The sequence below is a fragment of the Leucoraja erinacea genome, unplaced genomic scaffold, assembly GCF_028641065.1.
Source record: "Leucoraja erinacea ecotype New England unplaced genomic scaffold, Leri_hhj_1 Leri_292S, whole genome shotgun sequence".
Lineage (NCBI taxonomy): Eukaryota > Metazoa > Chordata > Chondrichthyes > Rajiformes > Rajidae > Leucoraja > Leucoraja erinaceus.
This window is the reverse complement of record NW_026576193.1, coordinates 48798-75057: the sequence shown is the minus strand read 5'-3', so window position 1 is coordinate 75057 and position 26260 is coordinate 48798. Positions and strand designations below refer to the sequence as shown.

The following is a 26260-nucleotide window of genomic DNA, read 5'->3' as shown; positions in this document are numbered from 1 at the left end:
ACGTCCTATTTTGATTTGTCCTGCCAAGGTGTAGCACCTCACATTTATCAGCATTAAACTCCATCTGCCATCTTTCAGCCCATTTTTCCAAATGGCCTTAATCACTCTGTAGACTTTGGAAATCCTCTTCATTATCCACAACACCCCTATATTGGTATCATCTGCATACTTACTAAACCAATTTACCACACCTTCATCCAGATCATTGATGTACATGACAAACAACAAAGGACCCAACACAGATCCCTGAGGCACCCCACTAGTCACCTGCCTCCAACCCGATAAACAGCCATCCACCATTACCCTCTGGCTTCTCCCATTCAGCCACTGTTGAATCCATCTTGCTATTCCTGCATTTATACCCAACAGTTGAACCTTCTTAACCAACCTTCCATGAGGAACCTTGTCAAAGGCCTTACTAAAGTCCATATAGACAACATCCACTGCCTTACCCTCGTCAATTTCCCTAGTAACCTCTTCAAAAAATTCAAGATTAGTCAAACATGACCTTCCAGGCACAAATCCATGTTGACTGTTCCTAATCAGACCCTGTTTATCTAGATGCTTATATATATTATCTCTAAGTATCTTTTCCATTAATTTGCCCACCACTGAAGTCAAACTAACAGGTCTATAATTGCTAGGTTTACTCTTAGAACCCTTTTTAAACAATGGAACAACATGCGCAGTACGCCAATCCTCGGGGGCTATTCCCGTTTCTAATGACATTTGAAATATTTCTGTCATAGCCCCGGCTATTTCTACACTAACTTCCCTCAATGTCCTAGGGAATATCCTGTCAGGGGCTGGAGACTTATCCACTTTTATATTTTTCAAAAGTGTCAGTACTTCTTTTACTTTGAACCTCATAGTATCCATAGCTACTCTACTAGTTTCCCTTACCTCACATAATTCAATATCCTTCTCCTTGGTGAATACCGAAGAAAAAAGATTATTCAATATCTCCCCCATCTCTTTTGGCTCTGCAGATAACTGTCCACTCTGTCTCTCCAATGGACCAATTTTATCCCTCGTTATCCTTTTGCTATTAATATAGCTGTAGAAACCCTTTGGATTTAATTTCCAAAGCAACCTCATATCTTCTTTTAGCTTTTCTAATTTCTTTCTTAAGATTATTTTTACATTCCTTATACTCAAGCACCTCATTTACTTCATGCTGCCTATAATTATTGTAGATCTCCCTCTTTTTCCGAACAAGATGTCCAATTTCCCTTGAAAACCATGGCTCTTTCCAATTTTTACTGTTTCCTTTCAACCGAACAGGAACTAAAGATTCTGTACTCTTAAAATTTCCCCTTTAAATGTCCTCCATTTCTCTTCTACATCTTTCCCATAAAACAAAATGTCCCAGTTCACTCCTTTTAAATCATCTCGCATCTCATCAAAGTTAGCCTTTCTCCAATCAAAAATCTCAACCCTAGGTCCAGTTCTGACCCTCTCCATAATTATATTGAAACTAATGGTATTGTGATCACTGGACCCGAAGTGCTCCCCAACGCATACCTCCGCCACCTGTCCCGTCTCATTTCCTAACAGGAGGTCCAGCACTGCCCCTCCTCTAGTAGGTACCTCTATGTATTGCTGCAAAAAACTATCCTGCACACATTTTACAAACTCCAACCCATCCAGCCCATTTACAGAATGTGTTTCCCAGTCTATGTGTGGAAAGTTGAAATCTCCCACAATCACTACCTTGTGCTTACTACTAATATCTGCTATCTCCTTACATATTTGCTCTTCCAATTCTCGTTCCCCGTTTGGCGGTCTATAATACACCCCTATAAGTGTTGCTACACCTTTCCCACTTCTCAATTCCACCCAAATAGCCTCCCTAGATGAGCCCTCCAATCTATCCTGCCAAAGCACTGCCGTAATATCTTCCCTGACTAGCAATGCAACACCTCCACCTCTTGCCCCTCCAATTCTATCACACCTGAAGCAACGAAATCCTGGAATATTTAGTTTCCAATCACAGCCCTCCTGCAACCACGTTTCACTGATCGCCACAACATCATACTTCCAGGTGTCTATCCAGACTCTAAGCTCATCCACCTTTCTTACAATGCTCCTAGCATTAAAATATGCACATTTAAGAAACCCCCCGTCTCTTATTCTCTGTTTATTTCCTTTTTTTTCTTTCTCCTCTTGTGTCCGAGTGCTTCCCTTTTCTGCTTCCTGCCTCCCATTCTGTCTACTAGCTTTCGCTATTTGAGTCCCTCGCCCCAACCATTCTAGTTTAAAGTCTCCCCAGCAGCCTTTGCAAATTTCCCCGCTAGGATATTGGTCCCCCTCGGGTTCAAGTGCAACCCATCCTTTCTGTACAGGTCCCACCTTCCCCAAAAGAAGTCCCAATGATCCAGGAACTTGAATCCCTGCCCTCTGCACCAGTCTTTCAGCCACGCATTTATCCTCCACCTCGCTCCATTCCTACTCTCACTGTCGCGTGGCACAGGCAGTAATCCTGAGATTGTTACCTTTTTGGTCCTTTTTCTTAACTCTCCTCCCAACTCCCTAAATCCTCCCTTCAGGACCTCTTCCCTTTTTTTACCTATGTCATTGGTACCTATATGTACCACGACCTCAGGCTCCTCTCCCTCTGATTTAAGGATATCTTGGATGCGTTGAGACACGTCCGAGACCTTGGCACCAGGGAGGCAGACCACCATCCTGGTCTCCCGACTGCGTCCACAGAAACGCCTATCCGACCCCCTAACAATAGAGTCCCCAATTACTATTGCCCTCTTCTTTTCCCCTACCTTTTGGAGCAACCGGGCCGGTCTCTGTGCTGGAGGCCCGTCCGCTGTCGCTACCCCCGGGTAGGCTGTCACCCCCATCCGTACTCAAACAGGAGTACTTATTTGCGAGGTGTACCGACATTGGAGTACTCACTCGTTCCTGCCTCTGCCCCTTGCCCTTCCTTAGCGTGACCCACATGTCTCTCTCCCGTGGTTTTGGAGTGACCACCTCCCTATAACTCCCCTCTATGACCTCCTCACTCTCCCTGATCAGACAGAGGTCATCTAGCTGCTGCTCCAGGATCCTAATACGGTCCCTTAGGAGCCCCATCTCGCTGCACCTGGTGCAGATGTGGACGTCTGGAGGGCCATCCAACACCATGACCTCCCACATCTGACATCCAGAACTTATGACTTCTGTTGGTCTGTTTCTGTGCTGGATGACGTCCTGTAAGGTTTGTCATTTATATTGATTCACAACATCCTCATCACCAGACCACAATCAGTCCAGATTGCAACAACACTTGCTCCTCGATGGCCATCAACACAGGGCACCTCAGGGCGGTGAGCTCTGTCCCCTGCTCTACTCACTTATTTCTACTGTGAAATGTTTACATGGCAGCCATAACAGCTCTGTAAACACAGAACTCATAGGTAATACAATAAACAAAAGTACAATAAATTACAAATAAACAATATTAGTGTGAAACAAAAACTGAAATTACAAGGTCCCACATAAGAGATTAGTATACAAACTTAATGCACACGGTATTGGGGGTTCAGTATTGATGTGGATAGAGAACTGGCTGGTGGACAGGAAGCACATAGTAGGAGTAAACGGGTCCTTTTCAGAATGGCAGGCAGTGACTAGTGGGGTACCGCAAGGCTCAGTGTTGGGACCCCAGATATTTACAATATATATTACTGATTTGGACGAGGGAAGTGAATGCAACATCTCCAAGTTTGCGGATTACTTGGCTGCAAGGTGACTTGGATAAGCTGGGTGAGTGAGCAAATGCATGGCAGATGCAGTATAATGTGGATAAATGTGAGGTTATCCACTTTGGTGGCAAAAACAGGAAAGTAGACTATTAACTGAATAGAAACATAGACATAGAAACATAGAAATTAGGTGCAGGAGTATGCCATTCGGCCCTTCAAGCCTGCACCGCCATTCAATATGATCATGGCTGATCATCCAACTCAGTATCCCGTACCTGCCTTCTCTCCATACCCTCTGATCCCCTTAGCCACAAGGGCCACATCTAACTCCCTCTTAAATATAGCCAATGAAGTGGCCTCGACTACCCTCTGTGGCAGAGAGTTCCAGAGATTCACCACTCTGTGTGAAAAAAGTTCTTCTCATCTCAGTTTTAAAGGATTTCCCCCTTATCCTTAAGCTGTGACCCCTTGTCCTGGATTTCCCCAACATCAGGAGCAATCGTCCTGCATCTAGCCTGTCCAACCCCTTAAGAATTTTGTAAGTTTCTATAAGATCCCCTCTCAGTCTCCTAAATTCTAGAGAGTATAAACCAAGTCAATCCAGTCTTTCTTCATAAGACAGTCCTGACATCCCAGGAATCAGTCTGGTGAACCTTCTCTGCACTCCCTCTATGGCAAGAATGTCCTTCTTCAGATTTGGAGCCCAAAACGGTACGCAATACTCCAGGTGTGGTCTCACCAAGACCCTGTACAACTGCAGTAGAACCTCCCTGCTCCTATACTCAAATCCTTTTGCAATGAAAGCTAACATACCATTCGCTTTCTTCACTGCCTGCTGCACCTGCATGCCTGCTTTCAATGACTGGTGTACCATGACACCCAGGTCTCGCTGCATCTCCCCTTTTCCTAGTCGGACACCATTTAGTCCCCTTTTCCTAGTCGGACACAAACAGACTCAGGAATAGCTGCTTCCCGAGAATTATATCTACCATAAATTCAAATCCACACATGCACTGACTACACCGCCCAACACGGACTTCCATCTGTATATATGTATATATGTATGTAGCGCCGTAGAATTTGTGCACCTATTCCCCCCCCCCCCCCCCCATCTCCCTTCTGTTTTGTTTTTCTGTTTCTTGTTTTTTGTGTAAAATTGTATGTATGCACTGAGTACGAGCAGCTTTCAGTTTCACTGTACATGTATAGTGACAATAAATGGCATATCTATATCTATTTAGATAATAGTCTGCTTTCCTGTTTTTGCCACCAAAATGCATAACCTCACACTTATCCACATTATACTGCATCTGCCAAACATTTGCCCACTCACCCAGCCTATCCATGTCACCTTGCAGTCTCCTAGCATCCTCCTCACAGTTAACACTGCCCCCCAGCTTAGTGTCATCCGCAAACTTGGAGATATTGCCTTCAATTCCCTCATCTAGATCATTAATATATATTGTAAATAGCTGGGGTCCTAGCACTGAGCCTTGCGGTACCCCACTAGTCGCTGCCTGCCATTGTGAAAAGGACCCGTTTACTCCCACTCTTTGCTTCCTGTTTGCCAGCCAGTTCTCTATCCACATCAATACTGAACCCCCTATGCCTTGTGCTTTAAGTTTGCATACTAATCTCTTATGTGGGACCTTGTCGAAAGCCTTCTGGAAGTCCAGATACACCACATCCACTGGTTCTCCCCTATCCACGCTACTAGTTACATCCTCGAAAAATTCTATAAGATTCGTCAGACATGATTTACCCTTCATAAATCCATGCTGACTTTGTCCAATGATTTCACCACTTTCCAAATGTGCTGCTATCCCATCTTTAATAACTGACTATAGCAGTTTCCCCACTACCGATGTTAGACTAACTGGTCTGTAATTCCCCATTTTCTCTCTCCCTCCCTTCTTAAAAAGTGGGGTTACGTTTGCTACCCGCCAATCCTCAGGAACTACTCCAGAATCTAAAGAGTTTTGAAAAAATTATTACTAATGCATCCACTATTTCTGGAGCTACTTCCTTAAGTAGTCTGGGATGCAGTCTATCTGGCCCTGGGGATTTATCGGCCTTTAATCCATTCAATTTACCCAACACCACTTTCCGGCTAACCTTGATTTCACTCACTATGCCACTATTGTATCTGCCACAACCACCAACCCTGGCAGTGCATTCCAGGCACTAACCATCCTCTGTGTAAAACAAAAGCTGCCCAGTGGATCTGCTTTAAATTTTGCCCTTTCACCTTAAAGCAATGCTCTCTAGTATTTGATTTCATTCATCCAGGGAAAAAGGTTCTGACTGCCTGCTCTATCTATGCCTCTCAACATTTATGTACATCCATCACTCCATCCTAATGAAGAACTCAACCATATTATGGTCACTCTTGCCCAAGGGGGCATGCACAACAAGATTGCTAACTAACCCTTCCTCATTACTCAATACCCAGTCTAAAATAGCCTGCTCTCTCGTTGGTTCCACTACATGTTGATTTAGATAACTATCCCGCATACATTCCAAGAAATCCTCTTCCTCAGCACCCCTGCTAATTTGATTCACCCAATCTATATGCAGATTGAAGTCACCCATTATAACTGTTTTGCCTTTGTCGCACGCATTTCTAATTTCCTGTTTGATACCATCTCGAACTTCACTACTACTGTTAGGTGGCCTGTACACAACACCCACCAGCGTTTTCTGCCCCTTAGTGTTTCGCAGCTCTACCCATACCGATTCCACATCCTCCAAACTAATGTCCTTCCTTTCCATTGCATTAATCTCCTCTCTAATCAGTAACGCTACCCCACCTCCTTTTCCTTTCTCTCTATCCCTCCTGAATATTGAATATCCCTGGATGTTCAGCTCCCAGCCTTGGTCACCCTGGAGCCATGTCTCCGTGATCCCAACTATATCATAGTCATTAATAGCTATCTGCACATTCAACTCATCCACCTTATTACGAATGCTCCTTGCATTGAGACACAAAGCCTTCAGGCTTGTTTTTACAACACTCTTACCCCTTATACAATTATGTTGGAAAGTGGCCCTTTTTTGATTTTTGCCCGGGTTTTGTCTGCCTGCCACTTTTACTTTTCACCTTGCTACCTATTGCTTCTACCCTCATTTTACACCCCTCGGTCTCTACGCTCACACATTTAAGAAACCCTTTCCCTTTAACTCCATCCTCCACTATCCCATTCGACAACCCACCCCCCTTATTCAGTTTAAAGCCACCCGTGTAGCAGTGGCAAACCTGCCTGCCAGAATGCTGGTCCCACACCTATTAAGATGCAATCCGTCCCTTTTGTACAGTTCCCCCTTACCCCAAAACAGATCCCAGTGATCTAAGAATCTAAATCCCTGCCCCGTGCACCAGTTCCTCAGCCACACGTTCAGGTCCCGTATCTCCCTGTTCCTGCTCTCGCCAGCACGGGGAACTGGAAGCAAACCGGAGATAACAACCCTGGAGGTCCTGCTTTTCAACATTTTTCCGAGCTCTCTAAAGTCACGCTGCAGAATATTCATCCCCTTCTTTCCGACATCGTTTGTGCCGACATGCACTACCACTTCTGGATGTTCACCTTCGCCCTTGAGGATTTTCTGCACTCTGTCCGTGACATCCTGGATCCTGGCACCATGAAGGCAGCACACCATCCTTGCATCACGTCTGTTGCCGCAGAAACCCCTGTCCATACCTCTCACAATGGAGTCTCCCACTACAATGGCCTTGCCTGCCTTAGGCCTTTTTGGTTTTGGCTCAACAGCCCTATTCGTATCGCAAGCCAGTCCGCCGCTCATGTCTTCTGTCCCAACAGCTTCGGTTTAAACCAGCATCTGCAGTTCGTTCTTACACATTCTATATCCAGTTAGCTGGCTCTCCGTGGATCTCACGTTATCGAACCTTCCAGTGAAGCCTACGATGGGGAACCTTACACGAGGTCCAGCTAAAGTCCATAGAGACTATTGATACAACCCTGCCCTCAACCTTGGTTATTTAATTTTAACAAATCAATCAAAAACATCCCCCACCTTTCCAAATGCATCTTATCCCTCAAAATCATCTCCTGTAACTTACCTACCACAGATGTTAACTTCATTGCCCTATAGTTCCAAGGTTTTTCTTTGCAGCACTTTTTAAATAGTGGCACAACATTAGCCACCTTCAGGTCTTGTGGCACCTCACCCTTGTCTAATGATGATTGATATATCTTAGCCAGGGCTCTTGCGATTTAATCTTCAGCTTCCCACTGTATCCTTGTATATATCTCATTAGGACCTGGACCTTCATACGTCATAGGATGTTTAGCCCTTCCTTGACTGTAATGCAAACTGTCCATTAAGTTTCAAAGCTCCCAAGTGTTCATAAAACACAGATGAGTGCAGCACAAGGACAGGCCCTTCGTTCCACAATGTCTGTGCTGAGCATGATGCCAAGACTATCCCTTATCTACCTGCGCAAAATCCACATCCCTCCATTCCTTGCATATCCATATTTCTAGTCAAAAGCCTCATAAATGCCACTATTGTAACTGCCACAACCACCAACCCTGGCAGTGCATTCCAGGCACTAACCATCCTCTGTGTAAAACAAAAGCTGCCCAGTGGATCTGCTTTAAATTTTGCCCTTCCACCTTAAAGCAATGCTCTCTAGTATTTGATTTCATTCTCTGTGTTCCAGATGTGACCTCCTTTACATTGGCTAGACCAAGTGTAGAATCGGCCGACTGTTTCGCTGAACACTTGCGCTCGTATTAAACCATGGCCTACTGGATTTCTCGGTTGTTAACCATTTTAACTCCCCTTCTTGTTCCTACAGTGACCTTTCTGTCCTGGGCCTCCTCTATCGCCATCTGGTTCTTGATTCCCCTATTCTAGATAAAATACTATGTACTCATCCTAATTAAACTCCATTAATCATTCTTTGGTACACTTACCCGGCTGATTATTGACAACCTTATTTACCATCTATGATATTTTAATGGCATCTTCAAACTTACTAATCATGCCTTGCATATTCTCATACAAATTGTTCATATAAACTTCTTCAGACTGGTCTCAACCTGAAATGTTACCCATTCCTTCTCTCCAGAGATGCTGTCTGTCCCGCTGAGTTACTCCAGCTTTTTGTGTCTATCTTCAGTTGAAACCAGCATCTGCAGTTCCTTCTTACACACTAATGGATTGGTACATTGGGTTGTACAGTGGATGATGCATTGGATTATACACTGGGCCATTACACTGTTGGGGCCAAACAGTAGCATGTGTTGAGTGTAGTAATGAACAGTGATGTGGCTCACTGCCCATCTTGGTGTCATGCACCAAGGCCTGTTCCTGAGAAATATGTTTTTATAGATTATGTGTCTTCTGTGTGTCTTTTTAACTTGACTTGACTTGACTCTCTGAACAACCGCACAAGAGTTCCTATGTGTGTAAGCACAAATGGCAAATACAATTTTTGACCTTGACCTTTTGAGTGTGATCACTGGGAGAAGTGGGCACCATTATCTTCACCTACCTGATATTCGAACTTGTCAATTCCAAAGATGAACAGCAGTTGTGCCAAAAATAGGCTGATGCACAGGTGAGTGTGGATGGTGGTCCTGATACTTTTAAGGGCCCGACACAGGGTGAAGGTGAGGACTGACAGCGCAAGGCAAACCAGAGAGACAATAACGCCGACCAGAGTGATCAGATCTAGATTGTGAGCATCATTCCCCTGAGGAGAAAAGAGCCATTGTAAATTAGAGTAATGTTTGAGGCATTCACACAGACACATGAACAGTGGGGATGACTGTTTACAGACCACATGTGGGGAATGTGTGGTTTAAATTGGTATCACGGTCGGCACTGACTTTGTAGCAGCAGAACCTGTTTCTGCACTGTTCTAAATTCTATTTTCATGAAATCCATTCATACAAATTTCATCCTTGAAATCATACCTGAAAAATAGCCAAGGTTAACAGATATAAGATTGAATGAATCTTTTCCAGGCTGTAAATCTGCAATGAGGGTGCATTCAGGTCAGTTCTTGGATTAGGCTAGTTGGAATTTATATTAATGACCTGGGGGCGAGGACTCAGTGTCATGTTTGCCGATAAGATTATAATAGATTTTAGTTTTGTTTAGAGATACTGCATGGAAACAGGCACTTCAGCCCACCGAGTCTGCGCCGACCAGCGATCCCCGCACATTAATACTATCCTACACATACTAGCGACAATTTACACTTATACCAAGTATACAAACCCAAGACAATTAACTTGCAAACCTGTACGGCTTTGTAGTGTGGGAGGAAACCGAAACTCGGAATAAGCCCACGTGGTCACGGGGAGAATGTACAAACCCCGAACAGAATGCACCATAGTCAGGATCGAACCTGTGTCTCTGGTGTTGCAAACGCTGCAAGGCAACAACTCTACCGCTGCACCACTGTGACGCAGATGAAATAAGATGCTGAATTATGTTTGGACTCTGCAGCAGGCGAGACTCCAGGATGGTGTGTTACCTCCCTGGTACTAGGCCAGGACCTCTCTGAGCAGCTGCACCACATCCTCAAGAGTGAGGGGATGCAGCCGGATGTTGTTGTGCATATTGGCACATACGTCGGAAGAGGAAGAAGGTTCTGCAACAAGAATTTACGGAATAGGGTAGAAGACTGAAAAGTAGTGCCTGCAGGATAGTGATCTCAGGATTGCCTCCAGTACCTCGTGCTAGTTAAGGTAATAATAATAAGACTGGGGAAATGAATGTGTGGCTGAGGAGTTTGTGCAGGGGGCAGGGATTTGGGATAATTGGGATTTCTTCTGGGGCAGGGTTGCGAAAAGGGGTAGGGTTGCACCTAAACGTAACCAACATCCCATCTGGAAGGTTTGCTAATGCTACACTTAATGCTACTTAATGCTACACTTAATGCTAATGGGTTTAATCTCGATTGGCAGGTGGGTGGGATCTCGTGCAGGACATGACACTGAGAGTCTAGAAGTTTGTATGGAGGATGGTGTGGGAAAGGTTAGTGGGCAGAATAGGTAGGAGACCGAGGAAGGAAGGTTGGTTTAAACTGCGCGTATCTTATTGCAAAGATCCTGATGGGTAAGACAGATGAGCTTAGGGCATGGATAGGTACGAGTGACTGGGACGTTGTAGCCATGACTGAAACCTGTCTAAGGGAGGGGCAGGACTCGCAGCTCAATAATCTGGGGTAAAGGAGCTTCAGGAGAGACAGGGGTGAGGAGAAAAGAGGAGGGGGGATTGCATTGTTCGTTAAGGAAGATGTCACGACTGTGTTGAGAGGTGACATTATTGACGGTTCATGTTGTGAGGCTATACGGGTGGAGCTGAGGAACAAGAAAGGGAAATAGTCAACAGGAATTAGAAGAACAAATGTGCCGGGAGATTGCAGGCAGCTGCAGGTCAAATAAGGTTGTTGTAGGAGGGGAATTCAACTTTCCCAATATAGACTGGGAAAATCATAGCGTGAAGGGTTCAGATTGGGTGCAATTCCTCAAAACTGTTCTGAAGGTTTCTTAAGCAGTATGTGGAGGCTCCTACACGTGAGAGGGCAATGCTGGATCTAGTATTGGGAAATTGGGAAGGGCACGTTAATCAAGTGTGTGTGGAGGAGCCTTTTGGGACCAGTGACCTCATTTCGATTAGGTTTAAGATAGTTATATGGATAGGGACGCAGAGGGTCCCGTGTTTAAATGCTGAACAGGGTTAAAGCCAATTTGAGGGTATGAGAGAAGGTCTCGCTCAAGTTAACTGGAGCAGGTTATTAGATGGGAAAGGAACATCAGCCAAGTGGGATGTTTTTAAACATGTACTGAAGAAAGCTCAGGATGTGCACGTCCCCATTAGAGTGAAGGACAAAGCAGGCAAACATAAGAAAGCTTGGCTGACGACGGAAATTGAGACATTAGCCAAAAACAAGAAGGATGCATGGGACATGTATAGGCAGCTGGGATCAAGTGCATCCCTGGAGGGGAGAGAGTGGGACCTCTCAGGAATCAAAGCGGTCACCTCTGTGTGGAGCCAAGGTCCTCAATGAGTATTTCTCATCGATATTTCCGAGGAGAAAGACAATAGGACCTAGGAAATTGGAGCAGTGACTGGAAGTGTCTTGAGAGCAGTCAGGATTACTGTTGAAGAAGTACTGAAGGTACCGTCGTGTTTGAAGGCAGACAAATCTCCAGGGCCTGATCTGATATATCTGAGGACATTGTGGGAAACTAGAGAGAACATTGCATGAGCCCTGGTTGAAATTTTACGAGTTGTCCTTAAATACAGGAGAGGAGCCGGAAGACTGGAGGGTGACAAATGTTTTACCTCTTTTCAAGAAGGGCTGCAGGGAAAATGCTGGGAACTATAGGCCAGTGAGCTTAACATCTATAATTGGTTAGTTACTAGAGAGTATTCTGAAAGACAGGATATACAGGCATTTGGATGGGCAAGGGCCGATTAGGGATTGTCAGCATGGGTTTGTATGTGGGAGATCGTGTCTCACAAATCTGATTGATTTTTTTGAAAATGTGACCAAAAAGGTTGATGAAGGCCGAGCTGTAGATGTTGTGTGCATGGACTTCAGTAAGGCCTTCGACAAGGTTCCACATGGTAGGCTGCTCTGGAAGTCTGAAGAAGGGTTTCGGCCCGAAATGTTGCCTATTTCCTTCGCTCCATAGATGCTGCTGCACCCACTGAGTTTCTCCAGCACTTTTGTCTAACCTGGAAAGTTGGATCACGTGGAATCCAAAGAGAGAAAGCTGAATGGATAGCAAATTGGCCCCATGGAAGGAAGGAGAGGGTAATGGTTGAAGATTGTTTCTCAGACTGGATGCCTGTGACCAGTGGTGTGCCCCAGGGTTCGGTTCTGGGCCTGGTACTCTTTGCCATCTACATCAAGATGAGAACATACAGGGCAAGATTTGCTGATGAAACAAAAGTTAGCGGTTTTGCAGATAGTGAAGATGGTTGTGAACGATTGCAGCAGGATCTGGATCGATTGGCCAGGTGGGCAGAGGAATGGTTGATATAATTTAATACGGAGAAATGTGAAGTGTTGCATTTTGGGACATTGAACAAGGGCAGGACCAACACAATAAATGGTAGGTCTCTGGTTAGTGTTGTAGAGCAGAGGGATCAAGGAGGACAGGTGCATGGTTCCTTGAGGGTTGAGTTGCAGGTAGATGTGGTCAAAAAGGCTTTTGGCACTTTGACCTGCATCAGTCAGAGTAATGAGTATAGAAGTTGGGAGGTCATGTTGCAGTTGTTTAAGACATTGGTGAGGCCGCATTTTGAATATTGTGTTCAGTTCTGGGCACCATGTTATAGGAAAGATATTGTCAAGCTTGAATTGGTTCAGAAAAGATTTATGTTGCCAGGAATAGAGGGTGTGAACTATAGGGAGAGGTTGAGTAGGCTTGTTCTTTATTCCATGAAGCCCAGGTGGATAAGGGGTGATCTTATAGAGGTGTATAAGAGGGGAATAGATCAGGCAGATGCACAGAGTCTTTTGCCCAGTGTAGGGGAATCAAGGACCAGTGGACATAGGTTCAAGATGAAGGGGAAAAGATTTAATATGAATCAGAGGGGTACCTTTTTCACACAAAGGGTGGTCGGGGTATGGAACAACCTGCCAGAGGAGGTAGTTGAGGCTGGGATTATCCCATCGTTTAAGAAACTGTTTGACAGGTACATGGAAAGGACAGGTTTGGAGGGATATGGACCGTTTCCACACTGTATCACTCTTTGACTCTTTGAATCTACGACTCTACAGGGAGAATGAAGAACCAAAAGTTAGGAAATGGAGTTTAATGTGGAAAGTGTGAGGTCATGCACTGGAAGAGGAATTCAAAGGTAGAACATTATCTAAATGAAGGAGAGTTGCAAATGAGGCATAGATAGGGGAGATAGTCAGAACCTATTTTCCAGGATCGAAATGTCAAATACTAGAGGGCATAGCTTTAAGGTGAGAGGGGCAAAGTTTAAAGGAGATCTGTGGGGCAAGGCTTTTTTTTACACAAAGGATGGTGGGTGCCTGGAACAAGTTGTCGGGTGGAAATGGAGGCAGTTATGATAGTGGCATTTAATAGACTTATGGATAAGCACATGGATGTGCAGGATATGGAGGAATATGGATTATGTAGGCAGATATGTTGCTTTTGGCATCATGTTAGGCACAGACCTCGTAGGCAGAAGAGCCTGTTCCTGTGCTGTACTATTCTATGTTCAATATTTTGTATATGTTCCATGACGGAAGTAGAGAAGTCATGTGTTCTTGTGCAGAAGTTGCAAAACGTTAGCAGGCTGAAGAAAGTAGTTAGGAAGGCAAGAATGGCCTTTAGGGTGTTAGTTTGGATGGCCCTTATTGCAAAAACGTTTATGTTTAGATATAAGGAAGATTGTTGACTATGGTCCATCATAGTGGTGAGGCAGCACCTGGAGTATTAGAAGCACAGGAACAGTCCCTTCAACCCACAATGGCCATACCAAGCATGATGCTTAACCAAATTTCCTCTGCCTGTGCATGCTCCATATCCTTCCATTCTCGGCATTAAATGCCGCCATCATATCTACCACCATCACCACACCACCAGTGTGTTTCAGGCACCCGCCGCTCTGTGTAAAAAACATGCCCCGTTCATCTCCATTAAACTTAAGGTGTTAAGGCCTCTCATACCTTTATGCTGTGCCATCTAGTTTATGACATTTCCACCCTGCGATTCTGTGGTTCCCGGGCCCAGACTGTCTTGGATTACTTCGACTACCCTTCTTGTAATGTTCTTTGAAGTAATAACGGGGAATAATGAAATGGCAGATGAATTAAATACATTTTTTGTATCAGTCTTTACAGAAGAAGACATCAGCCAAATGTCTGTATTTCAAGAGAGTTAGGAGGTAGAAGGTAGTGGAGTTGCTATTACTAACTAGAAGGTGCTTGGGAAACTGAAAGGTCTGAAGGTGGATAAGTCATCTGGATCAGATGGACAACACCCCACAGTTATGAAATAGATAGCATTAGAGATTGTGGAGGCATTACTGGTGATCTTTCAAGAATCACTGAAGTCAGGAGTGGTCCCAGAGGACTGGAAAATTCCAAATGTTACTCCGCTATTCAAGAAGGCAACGAAGGATAAGAGGGGAAACTATAGGCCGGTTAGCCTGACTTCAATGGTTGGTAAGATTTTAGAGGCAAAGAGTAGGGATAAAGGGGGCTTTCTCTGGTTGGCTGCCAGTAACTAGTGGAGTTCCGCAGGGGTTGGTTTTGGGGCCACTAGACTTTGCATTATCTATTAATGATTTGGATGAGGGAATTGAAGGCTTTGTGGTCAATTTTGTGGATGACACAAATATAGGTGGAGGGGTAGGTAGTGTCAGTGAGGCAAGGTCTTGGATAGGTTGAGAGAGTGGCCAAAGTAGTGGCAGAGGGAATACAACATAACAAAGTGTGCAGTCATGCACTTTGGGAGTAGGAATATTTTGGTGGTAGACTATTTTCTAGATGGGCAGAGGATTCAGAAAGTGGAGGTGCAGAAGGACATGGGAATGGTGGATCAGAATTCCCAAAAGGTTAATTTGCACGTTGAATTGGTAGTAAGGAAGCAAATGCAATGTTAGCATTTATTTCCAGAGAACTAGATATTAAAAATAGGGATGTAATGCTGAGGCTTTATGAGGCAATGTCAGAGCATTGTGAGCAGTTTTGTGTCCCTTGTCTGAGGAGCGATCTGCTGGCATTAGAGGGTCAGAGGTTTATGAGAATGATCCAGAGGATGATTGGGTTAATGTATGATGACGACCACTGGGCGTGTACTCGCTGGAGTTTAGAAGGATTACTTTATTGTCATGTGTTCCAAGGTACAGTGAAAAGCTTGTTGCGTGCTAACCAGTCAGTGAAAAGACAACACATGATTACAATAAAGCTATCTACAGTGTACAAATACACAATAAAGGGAATAATGTGAATAATGTTTACTGCTAGATATCCAATAAAATCCTATCAAAGATAATCCAAGTCTCCAATGAGGTAGATAGTAGATCTGGACTAGTTGTTGGTGGGATGGTTCCATAGCCTGATAACTGAACCATCCTACCAACAATGTGTGTCCTGAGATATTATCTAGGATGAGGGGGACATTGAAACATCGAATAATTGTCTGGTTCGTGTGGATGTGAAGAGGATGTTTCCACGAGTTGGAGAGTCTAGGACCAGAGTGCACAGCCTTGGAATAAAAGGATGTACCTTTACAAAGGAGATGAGGTAGAATTACTTTTGTCAGAGGGTAGTGAATCTGTGTAATTCATTGCCACTTTAAAGCAGAGTTTGCCACTTTAAATCGGGTATTTTTAAGGTGGAGATTGGCAAATTCTTGATTAGTAAGGATGCCAGAGGTATTGGGAGAAGGCAGGAGAATGGGGTTGAGATGGAAAGGTAGGTCAGCCATGATTGAATGGCAGAGTAGACTTGATAGGTCGAATGGACTAATTCTGCTGCAATGACTCATGAGCATTGCAATGTGGGAGGAAACTGGAGCACTCGGAGGAATACCCGTGCAGTCACAGGGAGAAAGTGCAAGCATATTTGCCGTTTTGAGCCCCATATCTGAAGAAGGATGTGCTGACATTGGAGACGGTGCTGAGGAGGTTTACGAGATTGATCCCATGAATGATTGGGTTAACATATGATGAGCGTTTGGCGGCACTGGGCCTTCTACTCACTGAATTATAGAAGGATGAGGGTGAACCTCAATGAAACATTCCGGATAGTGAAAGGCCTGGATAGAATAAGGCTGTTTCCACTAATGGGAGAGTCTAGGACCAGAGGCTATAGCCACAATAAAAGGGTGTATGTTTAGAAAGGAGATGAGGAGAAATTTCTTTAGTCAGAGGGTGGTGAATCTGTGGAATTAATTGCCACAGATGAAGCCAAGCCAATTAATATTTTTTAAGGCAGAGATTGACAGATTCTTGATTCCTAAGGGTGTCAGGGATAATGTGGAGAAGGCAGAAGAAAAGGGTTGAGAGGGAAAACAGATCAGCCATGATTGAACATGAAAGTAGACTTAATGGGCGGAATGGCCTAATGGTGTTCCCAGAACTTGTGGACGTATGAACCTCACAGGTAGCACCCTTGGTCAAGATCGAGCCAAAGTTTCTGGCACTGTTCCTGACACAGCTTGACCAGTTGTGCCACTGTGTATTAGTATTCTCCACATTGATCTCACTATCCTCCACGTCCTTCTCCTTGGTGAAAACAGATGCAAAGTACTTGTTAAGTATCTCATCTATATCCTTCAAGCATAAATCAACATTTGAGCCTTGAACAGTCCTACCTATTTCCAGTTATCTGCTTATACGTAATATACGGATAAAAAGCCCAGGATTTTCCTTTATTCCTACTCACCAATACCATTTTGTTCTCCCTTTTGGCCTGCTTCTTTCCTCGTGGCTTTATACTCCTCAAAGTTCCTGTCTGATTTTATCTTTCTCAACCTTACATAAGCTCCCTATTTTTTTTGACCAAATTTGCAACGTCTTTGATGATCCAAGGTTCCCCCTACCTTGCCATCCTATGTCTCCTCCTCACTGGAACATATGGTGCTGAACTCTAGTCAGCTGGCCTTTAAACCACTTCCACATGTCAGATGTGGACTTACCCAATAACCGATGCTCCCAATATACTCTCCCTAGCAGATGCCTAATAATGCTGCATGCACCTAACCCCACTTAGTACCACAAGGTCCAGACTTATTCTTATTCATAACTATCTGAATACCTTTGCAGTTATAATCACTGTTCCCAAAAACCTCTTTCATTGAAACACCAGTGACCTTACTTTAGACTTTAAAGATACAGCAGGAAAATAGGCCCTTCGGCCCACTGTCAGCAATCACCTCGTACACTAGCACTATCCTGTATACTAGATACAATTTACACTTTACGGAAGCCAATTAGCTTACAAGCCTGTACATTGGAGTGTGCGAGGAAACTGCATCCAGAGAAACCCCTGCAGTCACAGGGAGAAGGTACAAATTCCATACAGACAACTCCCTGAATCAGGATTGAACCTGGATCTCTGGATTCAATTACTGAGAGACTATGCTGGCCCTTAATATTTGAATTTAATAACCCAGCCAAGCTTGTTTCCCAACACGAGGCAACCTGGAATCCCTTTGAGTTGGACTATCTACATACTGTTGGATACACCTGTAAATTCTGCCTCATCTGAAGCTTTTGAGCAATTCCCAGTCAATATTGGGGAAGATAAAATCATCCACAACACCAACTTGTTGCTTTTGCATCCTTCTGTAAACTGTCTATGCATCTGTTCCTCAATCTCCCGCTGACAGAGTGGTTGCACTTTTCTCCAGAGCAAAATCTAACTCTTTCTTGAAAACATCCAGTGAATTGGCTGCTACTGCCTTCTGTGGCAGAGAATTCCACTCTCAGCCAACTACAAAAAGCCGCGTTTATTGCCACTCATTGTCTTCTGCCTTCCATCATCATCATCATTGAAAACATTAGTGACGCAGTGGTGCTGGTTTCCGACGGGCACGGTGATGGATGCACCACACATCTCTGTCCTCCATGCAGCTGGCAAGCTCCTCTTTTGTCTCTTCACATGCGTCTTCCATCAACGTCTTCAGCATTCTGGAGTATGGTGTACAATTTTGGTCGCCTAATTATAGGAAGGACGTCAACAAAATAGATAGAGTACAGAGGAGATTTACTAGAATGTTGCCTGGGTTTCAGCAACTAAGTTACAGAGAAAGGTTTAACAAGTTAGGGCTTTATTCTTTGGAGCGCAGAAGGTTAAGGGAGGACTTGATAGAGGTCTTTAAAATGATGAGAGGGATAGACAGAGTTGACGTGGATAAGCTTTTCCCACTGAGAGTAGGGAAGATTCAAACAAGGGGACATGACGTGAGAATTAAGGGACAGAAGTTTAGGGGTAACATGAGGGGGAACTTCTTTACTCAGAGAGTGGTGGCTGTGTGTAATGAGCTTCCAGTGAAGGTGTTGGAGGCAGGTTCGTTTTTATCATTTAAAAATAAATTGGATAGTTATATGGACGGGAAAGGAATGGAGGGTTATGGTCTGAGCGCAGGCATATGGGACTAGGGGAGAATACGTGTTCGGCACGGACTAGAAGGGTCGAGATGGCCTGTTTCCGTGCTGTAATTGTTATATAGTTATATCGTCTTGATTGGCCGTCCCGGGTCACGTCTTCCATGCGTGGGTTCCCACAACACAACCTTGTTTGCTGGCATTTCTGGGTGGCGGTGGCAGTGACCAGCGAGCCTCATCCTTCTCATTCTGATCTTCTAGGTCAGAGGTGGAATCTCCCCATAGAGCAGGGTGTTAGTGATAACCATATAACCATATAACAATTACAGCACGGAAACAGGCCATCTCGGCCCTACAAGTCCATGCCGAACAAATTTTTTTTCCCCTTAGTCCCACCTGCCTGCACTCGTACCATAACCCTCCATTCCCTTCTCATCCATATGCCTATCCAATTTATTTTTAAATGATACCAATGAACCTGCCTCCACCACTTCCACTGGGAGCTCATTCCACACCGCCACCACTCTCTGCGTAAAGAAGTTCCCCCTCATATTACCCCTAAACTTCTGTCCCTTAATTCTGAAGTCATGTCCTCTTGTTTGAATCTTCCCTATTCTCAAAGGGAAAAGCTTGTCCACATCAACTCTGTCTATCCCTCTCATCATTTTAAAGACCTCTATCAGGTCCCCCCTTAACCTTCTGCGCTCCAGAGAATAAAGACCTAACTTATTCAACCTATCTCTGTAACTTAGTTGTTGAAACCCAGGCAACATTCTAGTAAATCTCCTCTGTACTCTCTCTATTTTGTTGACATCCTTCCTATAATTTGGCGACCAAAATTGTACACCATACTCCAGATTTGGTCTCACCAATGCCTTGTACAATTTTAACATTACATCCCAGCTTCTATACTCAATGCTCTGATTTATAAAGGCTAGCATACCAAAAGCTTTCTTTACCACCCTATCTATATGAGATTCCACCTTCAAGGAACTATGCACGGTTATTCCCAGATCCCTCTGTTCAACTGTATTCTTCAATTCCCTACCACTGTGATGTGGTCCCTCCAACTACATTCGGGTGGATGTACCATCGAGAGACTTGGACAGTGCTCGAGTGAGAGTCCATGCCTCACACCAGTACAATAATATGGTCTCTACAGTTACATGCAAGAATCTCAGTTTGAGACCCTTAGACATCCGAGACGTCCAGATTTTCCCCATGTTATTGAGAGCTTTCCATGCGAGCGCTTTCTGGACCTTGGTGTCATTCTCCGAGCCCTGCACCCTCGCTCCCAGGTACTTGAAGTCCTCCACTTTCTTGAGAGATGCACCGCCACTGGTCTTGAGAGGCTCATGGTCACCAACGTTGAACACCATGTACTCCGTCTTCTTGAGGTGAAGGCCCACTTTCTCACACTCCGTCTCGACCCTGCCGAGCAGCTCCTGTGCCTCCCTAATCTGGTCTGACAGCTGGATGATGGCATCAGCGAAGTCGAGGTCTGTCAAGTTAACTGGCCCGATTCTTCTCGAACTCCTTGGGGTGATTGTGGAGCCGAGGTCCTCATGTTCCTTGAGCGCCTGCCTCCTGGCATTAACATGGGCAATAACGAAGAGAAAGGGTGCCAGCGTGTCTCCCTGTAAGACCCCCGCGAGGATCTCGAGCACTTTGTTCTCGCCAGCCGGGTGACAACCTTGGTTGTGGTGCCCAAGTGCATATCCTCAATTGCTCTAAGGACACGAGGAGGGATACCGTAAGCCTTCAAAATCCTCATCATTTTACATCGATGAATCGAGTCAAAAGCCTTCCTGAAGTCTATGAACGTTAGGATGGCCGGCAGGTTGTTATTCTTCACATCCTCAATTACTCTTCGGGGGGGGGGGGCAAGGGTCTGTGTGACCGAGTTCCTCTGCTGAGTTTAGTGGTAACATTGTCACCACTGTCATGGTATGCTACTCCCCTCACAACAGCAGCCCTGAGGCCAAAGTGGAACAATTCCACTCTGTTCTCCAAGTTGCGATGGAGTGAGTACATGTGCACAATTTTCTGGCTGTGTTTGGGGACTTCAATGTCCGCCTCGGACCGGAGGATGCCTGTTACATCTATCACACTGGTGACACTGATCGGAATGGTCAACAACTCGGCAGCTTTCTCCAGGAGTATAGACTCCTAGCAGCCAACATCATGTTCAAAAGGCGCCAAGGAGAGCTGTGCACACATCAGGACCGGTGCACAGAAGAAAAGCGCCAGCTAGATTACATCCTGGTGCGACGTAAATGGCACAACAATGTCCTGGACGCTGAAGCGTACAGCACAATCCGCGTATCTGGAGCGTAAGGCAGCAACTCTACCCTTGCATCACTGTGCCACCCCTGTGTTATTGGCAAACTTACTAACCAACCAATCTATGTTTACGTCAAAATCATTTATGTATATCGCAAACACCAGGGCTGCAGGGAGACGGCCTTACAGCGTAGTTAAGAGTTGCTGCCTTACAGCGCTCGCAGTGCCGGAGATCCGGGTTCGATCCCGACTATGGGTGCTGTATGTACAGAGTTTGTACGTTCTCCCCGTGACCTGCATGGGTTTTCTCTGAGATCTTCGGTTTTCTCCCGCATTCCAAAGACGTACAGGTAAGTAGGTTAATTGGCTTGTTAAATGTAAAAAATATCCCTAGTTTGTGTAGGATAGTGTTACTATGCAGAGATCTCTGGTCAGCATGGCCCCGGAGGGTCGAAGGGCCTGTTTCATCGCTGTATCTCTAAACTAAACTATAAACTAAACACCAGATGTCCCAGCACAGTTCCCTATGGAACACTATTGGTCACAGATCTTCAGCCTCTCCCCATAACCCTCTGTCTCCCATCAGTAAGCCAGTTAAACCTCTTCCTGCCTGTCCTTCCTTGGAAGATTTACTGGTCATAACCTCTATCTTCCCATCACTTCTTCCATTTGAAGACCCTCTGCCCTGGTTACCACAGCTGTGCACAGTTTTTGCTTCCTTTATTTAAAAATGATCCAGTGGTATTAAAGACAGTCAAATAAATAGTTAATGGGTGTTATGTAGGAAGGAACTGGAGATGTTGGTTTACACTAAAGATCGACACAAAATGCTGGAGTCACATCGCACCCTTCCATATCTCTATGTCTCCCTCTCCTCTGACTCTCAGTCTGAAGAAGGGTCACAAACCGAAACAACACCCCTTCCTTCTTTCCAGAGACCCTGCCTGTCCCGCTGAGTTACTCCAGCATTTTGTGTCTATCTAAAGAGTTCATGGATTGGTTCTCTGAGAGGGTTGTTATTATAAGCAGCTAAAGAAATTGAATCTGTATTGGGTGGAGTTGAGAAGAATGCCGGCTGATCGTATTGAAACGTTCATTATCCTAGGGGTGTGACAGGCAGCCATTGAGATGTTTCCATCAGCGGGGAGACATGAATAAGGAGACATCGTTATATGACAGGGGGCAGCACTTAAAGCTAAGTTGCTTGAAATTTCTTCTCACAGAGAGTGGTGAGTTCCCGGAATTCCTTGTGGGAATTCCCTGGAGAGAAGGGCGGGACTGGCAGCTCAGTGTGTACAGGGAACAGATACTACGGAGCTGATAGAGACGCAGATAAGGGAGGAGTGTAGGGGAAGTTGCCTTTTTGATTAGGGAGGAGATAACTACAGTGCTTAGAGACGGTATTCTTGGGGTATCATATAGTAAGGCTATATGGGTCAAACCTAGAAATAGGAAGGGAATTATCACTTTGATGGAAGAGTATTATAGGCCTCTGATAGTCAATGGGAATTAGTGGAGATGTGTTAGGAGGTTGCAGATGGCCGTAAAAATAATAGGATTGTATTAGTGGGAGATTCCAACTTCCCTAATTGACTGGTTTCCCATGGTGTAAAGGGTCTGGACAGGATTGAATTGGTTAAATCAAAGAAAGCCCTGCATGGGGCCTATGGAGAGGGCAAAGCACTGGACTTCCTCTTAGGGAACAAGTTTCAGTAGTGGTGGGGATGGAGGGGAGACTTCAGGACCATACTTCTATTAGTATTAAAGTAGTTATGTAGGACTACTTCAAAGTTAAGGCCCTAAATTGGGGCAAGGTCATTTCAGAGCCATGAGGTGACAACTTGCAGAGGTCAACGGGGAGAATGTGTTTGCAGGTAAGGAGAACTGGCAAGTGGGAGGCTTCCAAACATGAGATAGCAAGAGCACAGGGGTAGCATGTTCCTGTTGGGATGAAGGGCAAGGCTTGTGACCACTCCCCCGCCCATCTTTATCCATAACTATTTTGAAGCTAAAAGAACATCTCGGTGAATGGTTCCTTGAGAGTAATGGTTCAGGTCGTTGGGGTAGTGAAGAAAACATTTGGCACGATTGCCTTCATTAGGAAGGGTATTCAGTACAATGGTTGGTTTATCATGATACAGCTGAACGTGTCGATGGTGAGATCACAAATGGAATACTCTATGCAGTTCTGGTTGCCAGCTACTGGTAGGATGTCACTATGTTGGAAAGGGCACAGAAGAGATTCTCCAGGATGTTGCCTGGACTTGCTGGCTTGAGATATAGGGAGAGGTTTGAGAGGCAGGGACTTTTTTCTTTGGCGTGTCGGAGGCTGAGGGGGTGACCTTAGTGGCTCAGTCTTTCTCCCAAGATAAAGGATACTAAAACTAGAGGGCATAGGCTTAAGTTAAGAGGGGAGAGGTTTAAGAGGATCCTCTGAGGCAGCTTTTTCACTCGTGGGAGTCAGTATCTGCAACGAGCTGCCAGAGAAAGCAGTAGAAGTGGACACAATTAGTACTTACAAAAGGGTTTTGGACAGATATAAGGATAGGAAGGGTTTAGGAGTGCTGTGGGCCATATTTAAGGAAATAGTACTAGCCCCAAAGACCAAGCTGGCATGGACAATGTAGGCTGAATAGCCAGTTTCCATGCTGTATAGCTCTATCACTCTATCACAAAGGTTCATGGAGCCATACAGAAAGGAAACAGGAACTCCGGCCCAACTCGTCAATAGGATTAATTTCCTAACTGAGCAAGTCCCATTTGCCTGTGCTAGCCCATATTCCTCCAAACCTCTCCTATCCAAGTACCTGTATGTGTCTTTTAAGTAGCATACTTGTACCTTCCTCTACCACTTTCTCTGGCAGCCTGTTCCATAAGTACTCCGTCACCCTTCATGTCTCATTTCAATCTATCCCATCCCCCCTTTAAGCCAGTGCGTTTAGGTTTAGACTCCTCTACCCTGGGGAACGGTCTGTGGCCCCTTGATTTTAGACACCTCCCACTCACAACCCCGGCTCGTGCGGACTGTACCTCTATTACATCCAGGGCCATGAGCACCGCAAAGCTTGTCAGGTGCGTACAGTTGCACACTGTGTATCTTGCGTTGAACTCAACCAATTGGCAACCTTGAGTGGACCAGCTGAAGTTTGAGCTGTTCCAGAAGACACACTTGGCTCTTTTATCAGTGGGCTGGTGAGAGAGAAAAAAATATTTAGCATCAAGGAGACCAAGTATAGATGAGATGACCAAATCACCGCACACTTACACCCGATCCGCCAAGAGTGGATCTCCCAGTTCTAACCATATTAACTTCCCTTCCCATTCTACACTGACCTTTCTGTCCTGGGCCTCATCCATTGCCAGATTAGGGCCACATGCAAAGTGGAGGAACAACACCTCATATAAATATGAATAAGTGTTCTGACCTGAAATGTGGCCTGTCCATTCTCTCCAAAGATGCTGCCTGAACTGCTGAGTTACCCAGCACGTGCGTTTTACTCAAGATCACAGCATAATTTTTCTGAACTCCCTAGTCTTTTGCTTTTACTCCACGGTAAAAACACAAGTGAAATATTCATTGAGGACCTCTGCCATCTCCTGCGGCTCCGCACATAGATGTCTACTTTAGTCTCTGAGGCTCCCAATTCTCACCCAAGTTACTCTTTTTATCATATTAAAATTTATTCTAAAAACTTTTGGTGTCTCCTTAATCTTCTCCACCAAACCTATCGTATTGCCCCTTTTTGCCCTCCTCATTTCCTTAAGTGTACTTCTGCATCCCCTGTACTCCTCCGGGTATCTCCTCGATTCCAGCTGCCTCCAGCTGACATATGCCTCTTTCTTTATTTTCACCAGAGCCTCAATATCTCTTGTCATCCAGCATTTCCTTCTTCTGCCACCCATGCTCTTCACTGTAACAAGAACAAGCAGACCTTTAACTCTCGCTAGGTAGACACAAAATGCTGGAGTGTTTTCTCTCCAGAGATGGAGGCAGGATCTCTGGAGAGAAGGAACAAGCAGACCTTGAAGTCTCGCTACCTCAATTTTATAAGTTTCTTTATTGAAAAGATTCAATAACATTGGAGTGGGTGCTGAGAAGACTCACCAGGAGGTTGCCTGGGATTAAGTTTCAGTTCTGAAAGACTGGTGAGATTACGTGTGTTTTTTCTCATAATGGAACATCACTGAGGTATTATGATTTATGAGGTGATGTTTCAAGGGTCAGCCGCAGGAAACTATGATAGATAAAAATTGAGAACTTTGATCAGGTAAAAGTTAACATAGACCAAGGGGATCTGAGGGGATGCATTTTCAGAGAGTGGCACACATTGCCTGAGAGAGTGGTGGGAGCAGAGTCACTGTTGCATTTCATAAGTAGAGAGAAACAAATTGTCGGAGTAACTCAGCATTGCCAGGCAGCATCTCTGGAGAAGTTGCATACGTGATGTTTTGGATCAGGACCATTCTTCAGACCGATTGTAGTCGGGTGAGTAGGGAAAAACTGGTAAGTGAAAAATCAGGGACAGCAACAGCTGATTGTAGGCTGGAGATAGGTCTGAAAACAAAAGGGATACATAGTTTTGAACTGAGGGGCTGGTTAATGGACCTTTAGTGGAGGAAGTGGGGGGGGGGCTTGAAGAAGGGGAAGGGAGAGTGAGGTGTTTATATACCTTACATAAAATTAGATAATTCAATATTTATACCATTGGATATTAAACCACCCAAATTCCTCCAGTTTGTGTGTGGCCTCACTCTGGCAGTGGAGGAAGCCTAGGACAGAAAGATCAGTTGGGAAGGGGAAGTCCAGGTGATCCAGCAGGCCGAGCACAAGTGTTCAGTGAAACAGTCGCTGAGTCTACACTTGATCGTGCAAATGTTCAGAAGCCCACATTGGACGGGGCCAACGGATGCAGTAGATGAGAATTATAGCATTTAATATATGTTTGGATGAGGACTTCAAACACCTTGGTAGAGCAGGTTATAGGCCATGTGCTGGGAATGGGATGTGAACCAGATGGGTAGCCACTGGTCAGTGAGGGTGCAGTGGGCTGAATGGCCTGTTCTTATGCTATATGAATGTGTGACTGAATGTGGTGACATGATTCCAACCATAACACTAATCATAACTCACTCAGTGACTCACCTCCTGGCACCCATCTACCGCAAAGCAATTAACTCCCCCTCAACTCCAGACGTGGTCTCACCTGGACACAGTT

The 26260-nt window shown here is 44.9% G+C and overlaps 1 protein-coding gene across 1 annotated transcript in view; it reads right to left on the bottom strand.

Moving 5' to 3' along the window:
- Positions 1–26260, bottom strand: part of LOC129693429 (adhesion G protein-coupled receptor E1-like) — a 93205-nt gene that overhangs the window by 19360 nt on the left and 47585 nt on the right. Inside the window, exons 9-10 of the mRNA XM_055630256.1 lie at positions 24075–24233; positions 9217–9417 (exon numbers count right to left, since the gene is read on the bottom strand). Of these exons, the coding sequence (XP_055486231.1) occupies positions 9217–9417; positions 24075–24233 (360 nt within the window). The remainder of the gene's footprint in view (positions 1–9216; positions 9418–24074; positions 24234–26260) is intronic.